Source organism: Plasmodium gaboni, chromosome 14 (assembly GCF_001602025.1).
Source record: "Plasmodium gaboni strain SY75 chromosome 14, whole genome shotgun sequence".
In the NCBI taxonomy this organism is placed as follows: Eukaryota; Apicomplexa; class Aconoidasida; order Haemosporida; family Plasmodiidae; genus Plasmodium; species Plasmodium gaboni.
The window spans coordinates 2,770,068-2,779,090 of record NC_031494.1 but is presented as its reverse complement, the minus strand read 5'-3'; the positions used below and the strand labels follow the sequence as shown (position 1 = coordinate 2,779,090).

Genomic DNA, 9,023 nt, shown 5'->3' with positions numbered 1-9,023 from the left:
ATCAAATAATATATACGTTGTATACTATTATTTGGCGTCGCTATTATACACATTATATATATATATATATATATATAATACAGAAAAATTTTATTTTATTTTTTTTTTATACTTATAATATAAAATTGTTTACAATAAATATTTTATATAAATAAATGAGCATATATATACATATAATTGTTTTTTTATTTTTTTATATTATTTTTATAGACATGATCTATATAAAAAAATATATATATTTATAAAAGAATACCTTATATATATATATATATATATATATATATATATATATATATATATATTTATATATTTATATATATGCTTAAATAAATAAATATTTAGTGTGTGTAAATTCAAGTATGTATTAAATAATTATATATATATATATTTAAATATATTATAATTTTTATTTTTATAAATTTATAAGTACAGTAAAAGTAGATATTTATATAGAATAAGTTTTTTATTAGTCTTTATATAATGGATATTTATTTATTTATATTTTATAGTGTGGACAAATGAAAAATGTTATAAGAACGTACATAATTATATATTATAATATTATTGTCATCCTTTATATAATATCATATTTGCATAACACATATCCAAGGGATAGACATAGTTATATATATATAAGTATTTTATTATTTTTTTATTATATACTTTTATGTTTTATTATACAAGCATTATTTAGTAATGATAATACAAATAAATTAACATGAGATAGTTTTATTTTATAAGTTTTTTATAGTATTGATTTTTTTCCACAATAAAAATATATATATATATACATATATATATATATATATATATATATATATATATATATATATATATTAAAAGTAGAAGTATATAATTGTATGAGTTTAATCTGTAGTATTTTATGTTGTTATTATTTATCAATATTAATTATTTAGAAGATATATATTAAAAAAAAAAAAAATAAAATAAATAAAAATAATAAAATAAAAAAATAAAAAAATAAAAAAATAAAAAATAATAATAATAAATAAATAAAACTATATTTTATTACATATTAACTTTTTGATTTTTTTCACACACATATATAAATATAAATATACATATATATATATATATATATATATATATATATATATATATATATATATCTTCATTTTTATCTTTTGTGTTCTATATTTTCGAATTTTTTTATGAAGTCATGAAAAGTATCTTAGAGCGAATAAGATTGTTCTTTTTTTACCACCTGAACAATCTCTATTTTTTCTGTAAGTTTTATTTAAACATTAGCCCCAATGATAGTAGTGACAGAGAGTATAGCTTTTTATTTGATAAGAAGGAGATATGTATGTTTGAGACTCAGAATGCTTTAATTAGTGATTTGTTTAAGATGATATATTGCCCATTAGATATATTGAAATGTTTGAAAAGATATGAAATTGAAAAAATTATGAAATGGTTTAATTTTGTTGATGTTGGTTTGATTGAATCACATATTATGTTTAATATGTGTATTGCTCAAATGATTATCTGTTATTATGCGAATAAAGAAAGTACCTATAATTATTTTATTGAAGAGAAATGGGTAGTAAAAAATTATTTATTTATATTAAATTATATATTGACCGTATTAAACTTTTTAAACGAACTAAAAAAGACCTATATTGATATAATAAAAAATGGTATTCAAAAGAACAGAAGATATCAATATGTATATACAAATAGACATGTTATTATTGAAAAAATGAAAAAGTATATTAATAGGTCTATACCAAATTTTGGTTTATTAAATTCGTTGCTACCACATTTAAATTATATATATATACAAAACTGTATTCAGAATAGTATTACTTGGAATACATATTTTTCACGTTCTGTAGTGTCATTAAATTATTCGCATATTCTAAATGATGATTTTCTCTTCAATGCATACAGAAGAATATCCTTACAATATCAAAGAAATCATCATTCAAGATACCGACATGATATATATAATTATTTTAGAATATATAATGCAAGTAGATACAGTAAAACAAAATGTTCCAATGAAGTCAGTTACAGTTCTGACATAACTGAAATGGAATGTTCATTTGACTACAAAAATATATATCCTCTTAGAAGAATAATTTGTCGTTCTTTTGGATGTCCATATAATAAACCATTTACTACTTTCATCGAAAGACGAAAACAAATTATTTCTCAAAGGATTGCAGAAATAAAAAGAAACAACAATCCATCTATTCATACTACTTGTGAATTATTTGATTCTAGAAAATCATCACAAGAGTTTGAATATAAGGATTGCTATTTTGAAGATATACCAATATGTGATAATAAAACGTTTGATAATCCATCTTCTGATGATTATTTTACAGATTGTCATGATAATATGTTCAGCACTGAAGATATATGGAAATATATCAAACTCACTGCTGATGATAATCTTCAAAATAAAAAACATAAATATTTTATGTCCAAAAAAAATAGAAAAATATTAAAAAAAAAAATTTCTTATTATTTATATAAATTTTATAATAAATTTCAAAAAAAAACTAAAAATTTATTTGTTATATTTAAACAGAAATTTAAAAATTTTAATGCATTAATTTCTTCAAAAAAAGAAACAAAATATATGTGTCTTAAAAAAATCCAAAAATACCAAAAAAAACAAAAAAATATTAAAAATAAAAATAACCACAAAAATAAAAAAATACCTAAATTATATCTTAATATTTATCATAAAAAAAAATGTATAAAACCAAAAATACAAAAAAAAAAAATTAATATAAATAAAAAAAAACTTCGAAGTAACCGAAAGGCACATCGACATGAAATTGTTGATGTTAATCCAGAATTCGCTCCATTACTTCCATTATGTTCCGAAACTTATGACATAATATTTAAATATTTATGTGTTCATTCGGAGCATTATAATTATCCTAGAGGTCTATGCATCATCAAAAATCCAGATTGTGTTCAAGACAACAACATGTATTATCACATGTTGATGGATATAAATGATGAATTTGTTAAAGAACAAGAGAAGGAGCAAGAAGAAGAAGACAAAATTGGAGGTGTGAAGAATGACGTAGACGAAAAGGATGAAAAGGATGAAAAGGATGAGGATGAAGATGATGACGAAAAAGATGAGGATGAAGATGATGACGAAAAAGATGAGGATGAAGATGATGACGAAAATGATGAGGATAATGATAAAAATGGAGATAATGACAAAAAAGATAAGAATGATAAGAAGGACAGAAATAATGGAAATAATGACAGCCGTAATTCTTATAATGGTAACAAGAGAAAAAATGAAACATATGAAAGAAATAATACTTCTTATTTTGAAGAGAAACCTGGAAATGTATATGATACATATTATTCTTCTTATAATAAAAACAAAGGGCCTAAATTGGCATATATGCTTTATATGATTGCTATGTATGTTCTATTTCAAATGAATATAATTTGCAACATTTATAAGAAAAAATTAATGGATATGTATGAGAAATATATTATTAAAACACAATTAAATAATTATAACAAACATAATCACTATTATTATTTCCCATATAATTATAACTATATATATTATTCTTCCTTATATAAATTCTCTAGAAAATATTATGAATTATATGAACAAATATTTCCAACTTTTCTCACATTACCATATGAATATAAATATTATTATGAACAGATTAATAATAAAAGAAAAGATATATTAAGCTTACAAAATAATAAATATCAATTCACATACTATTTTGAATATATGGTAACTTCTATTAACGAATGTAGTGGTATCATAGGTAGATATGTATATCTTCAATACGTTTTGTTTTATAACAACAAGATAATTGTGAATACTATATTTATAGTTCAACATGTAGAATATATGTATAACGAATTAAAGAATATATTTAAATTTAATATTTACATAAATGATAAAGTATACGATATGAAACATGAAACAAATAAATGTGGATTTTATATTTATTTATTTCACTATGAACTTTTCTTCTTAGGTAGTGAAATCATATACTCAATCTATTCAGCCCTATATGAATATTATACAAAATGTATATATGATAATTCGGGTTTTGATGATAATGAAAATAAAGCTCTTAATGATAAAAAGAATAATAATGGAGATAATGATGGTAATGATAATAATGATGATAATGATGGTAATGATAATAATGATGGTAATGATAATAATGATAATAATGACGGTAATGATAATAATGATAATAATGATAATAATGATGGTAGTGATAGAGATAAGAAGACTTCTAGTAACAAGAATGATAATACTAATGAAGTAAAGAACGATATACTCAGTATATTTCTTGAATATTTTGAAGAGGAACCAGAAGAGGATGTCGAACTCTTTTTTTCTGTTATGGGTAATATGGATAAATTAGAGAAAAAAGCTAAAAAGGAAAATAAGGAACTCGATATTCTTGAAGAATATTTTAATGCTTTACACAACAAGAATCTTAAAACAGATGATGTAAATAATGTGAAGCACAAGACATGTTTTGATGAATATGATAAAGAAATTATGCTATTATATAAATCTTTTATAATATATTTATTATTATCCAAGGAATTCAACACATCTCATAACACAGATAATTCTTCTATTATAACACCAAGTAGAGCACAAAATAATACGAATGACAAAATAGATGATGAATTATATTTTGAATATATGCTAGGATGTAATAATGTTTATCCTAATCAAAAAAGAGAATTGGGTAATTTACATCGTATGTATCGCAAGGTTTTAAGGGGTGGTTCTTCTTTAAGTTCTTCTTATAATGATATTGGCGAAGGTAACTCGGAAATGTCTTTAATATCTATGCAACATCAAAGAGATACAACACAATATACTAGGGCATCTAATGAAGAAAATAATAATGAAGAGAGTAATTCTCAAAGCCATCAAACACAGAATAATAGAAATAATACAAATTTAACAAATAATAGAAATAATACAAATAATAGAAATTATGAACGTTATAGATATAATATAAATAATGGATATAACAGAAATTATGCATATAATAGAAATTATGGATATAATAGAAATTATGCATATAATAGAAATAATGTATATAATAGAAATAATGGAAATATTAGGAACAATAGAAACAATAGAAATAATAGAAACAATAGAAATAATAGAAACAATAGAAATAATAGAAACAATAGAAACAATAGAAACAATAGAAACAATAGAAACAATAGAAATAATAGAAACAATAGAAACAATAGAAACAACAGAAATAATAGAAATAATAGAAATAATAGAAATAATAGAAATAATGAACATAGATTAGTAGAGAATATAAGAAATAATCGGGTTATTATTATAAAAATGGTTCTTAGAATAATAAATGTTTGGGGAAATCATGAAATAACGTATGTTGATTTGGTAAGATTTAATATGCGATATATGAGATCTCATATGTACGTAAATGACTTAAGTCAAAGAAATTCTACAAATGAGAATTCAAATATAAATAGACTCTTTTCTGTTATATATAATGATGCAAATAGATATACCAACGAAGATGGTGGAAGGGGATATAACTACCGACAAAATAGCTTTCTAAACCTATCAAGAAGTAATGAAATAAATAATGAAAATAATAACTCTATAAACAGAAACGATCAGGAATATGATGAAATAAATCAATCTGTTGCTCATCAAGAAAGGAATAACACTTACCGTTACAGATTTCATCTTACAGATGAAAGAACAGAAGCAAATACTCACCGAAATAATGAAACATATAATTATATTTACGATTCATCAACTTGTCCAGTTCTCTATATATTTCATAATGATAATGATTTCCGCTCGGAAAATTTTAGATCTTATTCAGAGGCACCAACAAGGCAATCTACTTTTAGTTTAGAAAATAATCATTATTTTACTAATATTAGAGGTATACAATCAAATAATGTTATCTTAGGTAATACGAATTTATTAAACGAATCTTATTTTAATAATATTAGAATTATACAAGCAAATAATGTTAACTTAGGCAATACGAATTCAGAAAACGAATCTCATTTTACTAATATTAGAAATATACAATCAAATAATGTTAACTTAGGAAATATTAATTCAGAAAACGAATCTTATTTTGAAGAATTTAGAAGGGGTTATGAGGCAATATATGGACGTCATGAGAATGCATTATATTTACATCATGATTATCAACATACAATATTGTTGTTACCAGAAATGCAAAATTTCGAAATACCTTTTGAAATACATCGCGAAGAAAGTTCATCAAATGAAACGCAAAATTTCGAAACTCCTTCTGAAATACATCGCGAACAAAGTTCACAAAATGAAACGCAAAATTTCGAAATGCCTTTTGAAATATATAGTGAAGTAAGTTCACAAAATGAAACACAAATAGATAATAGGGAAGATGAAGGGTTGAGTCATGATAGTATTCCTGATGTTCCAAGAAATGCTAATATTGAATCTAATGAAAATATTAAAAGAGAGGTAGAACAGGATGTAGAACAAATAGAACAACAAATAGAACAACAAATAGAACAACAAAAAGAACAACAAATAGAACAACAAATAGAACAACAAAAAGAACAACAAATAGAACAACAAATAGAACAACAAATAGAACAACAAAAAGAACAACAAAAAGAACAACAAATAGAAGAACAAATAGAAGAACAAATAGAAGAACAAATAGAACAACAAATAGTACAACAAAACGTTGAACGTTATAATTCAGAATATATTACACAACACAACCATTCAGATAGTATAGATCCCAATCCACAACTTATTAGAGATCATGATACACATTCTAGTGGAGAGAATAATTTACAATTTAACTTTTTACCTAATAGACCATATAATGTAGATAATGAACGTGATTATAATCTGAGTATATTTAGGGAACTATATGATCAAAATGTACTGAATCTACCATATCTAGATATTTCACAAAATATACTTAATATACCATATCTAGATGTTTCACAAAATGTAGATATTTCACAAAATGAACCGAATCAAATATATCTAGAGATTTCACAAAATGAACAGATTTTACAATATGAACCTGATCTACCATATTTAGAGATTTCACAAATTGAACCAAATCTACCATATCTAGAGATTTCACAAAATGAACAGATTTCAGAAGATATAGAGATTACACACAATGAAGTAGTTATGCAAGATAATGAAGCTTTACTTTATTCACTTATTAGCGAAGGATATAGTCTTGAAGGACCTAATACTGAGGAATATTATAACGAATTGTATGATGTAGATCATTATTCCGTAGACTACAATGGACAAGAGTATCAACTAGGTTTTTTTGAAGATTTTAATACTACTATTTATTCATCAGATAATTCCTTTACATCAATTTCTGAAGATTCATATATTCATCAAAATCATGACGATGGAAGAACTAGAACTTATTTAGATACGTCACAGATTGAATTACTTGAAGAATTGTTATTATTATTAGAAGGATTATATCAAAGAAGAGTAAATCATGAACTCATAAGATATATTACTAGGGAATATCTTGATTATTTTATTGGACGTTCTAATTACTTTAACCGAAATATTCAAAATATTGCAAGGAATGATGAAATAAATAATGTTGGTTTGAGAAATATATTTAGTGATCAAACTGCTATGGAACAGACTGTTAGAAGGGATCGTTTCAATTATGTTCCTGTAGAGGATTTACATAGGCCAAATCTCAACACTCTTGTTCAACGATATTATAGAATAGCCCTTGATCCCAGTCATAACATAAATAATAATAGGGAGAATTACAACATGGAAAGTAATCATGACCAGAATAATAGAAGACAGAATAATCATAGAGGACAGAATAATCATAGAGGACAGAATAATAATCGAAGATAGAATAATAATGGAGAACGAAATAGCAATAATGAGAACGATACACATTATAACTATGATATGCTTACATTTTTTAGAAATGCTATATGGAATAGAAATAGAAATAATAAAAATAATAATTCATGATTATTCTAAAAATATATATATATATATATATAATAAATATATTTTAAGAGAAAAAAAAAAAGCATAATACAACTAATTACAAATTTGAAATAATCTCAGTATTATTATTATTATTTTTATTTTTAATTCACTTTTTCTTTTTCTTTTTTTTTTTTTTTTTTATCTTTTATTATTACCAATTAATAAAAAAAAATAAAAAAAATAAAAAAATAAATAAAAAAAAAAAAAAATAAAACAAAAAAAAAAAAAAATAAAATAAAATAATAAAAAAATAAAAAAAAAATAAAAATAAAAAATAAAGAAGACAAAATAACAAAATTTTCTTATTTTTCTTATTTTTCTTATTTTTCTTATTTTTCTTATTTTTCATATTTTTCATATTTTTCATATTTTTCATATTTTTCTTATTTTTCTTATTTTTCTTATTTTTCATATTTTTCTTATTTTTCTTATTTTTCCTTAATTGACATATATTTCATTTATTTATTTTATTTTTTTTTTTTATTATATTACCCAATTAGTTAACTATCATATTTTTCATTATTTTTATTATCATTCTCCTCTTCTATTTAGGTATAAAACAATTAATATAATTTGGTTAAAAATATTTGGACAAATGTATTGACAAACTATATCAAAGAATAACTATGATTTTTTAACATATAAAAACAACATCATAATAAGGAAGAATAATTTATAATAATAAGCAATGGTTTTATATTATAATATGGTTCATAATTTTATATCTGCAAATGAATTTTTTTTTTTTTTTTTTTTTTTTTTTTTTTTTTTTTTTTTTTACACACTTTATTCAAACAACTAAAAACTAGAACACCAAATTTAATAATTTTCGCAATTAAGCTAACAACAAAATATATATATATATATATATCGATATATATAGAAAATATTTTTCTTTTTATATATTATATATATTTTTATTAAAATAAAAATATAGCAATTCAAACCTTTTTTAAAAAAT

The 9,023-nt window shown here is 21.9% G+C and overlaps 1 protein-coding gene across 1 annotated transcript; it reads left to right on the top strand.

Annotated features, from left to right (window-relative positions):
- Positions 1-1,180: 1,180 nt before the first annotated feature.
- PGSY75_1474000 (putative protein, unknown function) lies at positions 1,181-7,918 on the top strand (the record flags this gene model as incomplete). The annotated part of the gene is made up of 1 exon (XM_018788416.1): positions 1,181-7,918. The coding sequence occupies one exon, from the start codon at positions 1,181-1,183 to the stop codon at positions 7,916-7,918; it is 6,738 nt and encodes a 2,245-aa protein (XP_018639788.1).
- Positions 7,919-9,023: the final 1,105 nt, after the last annotated feature.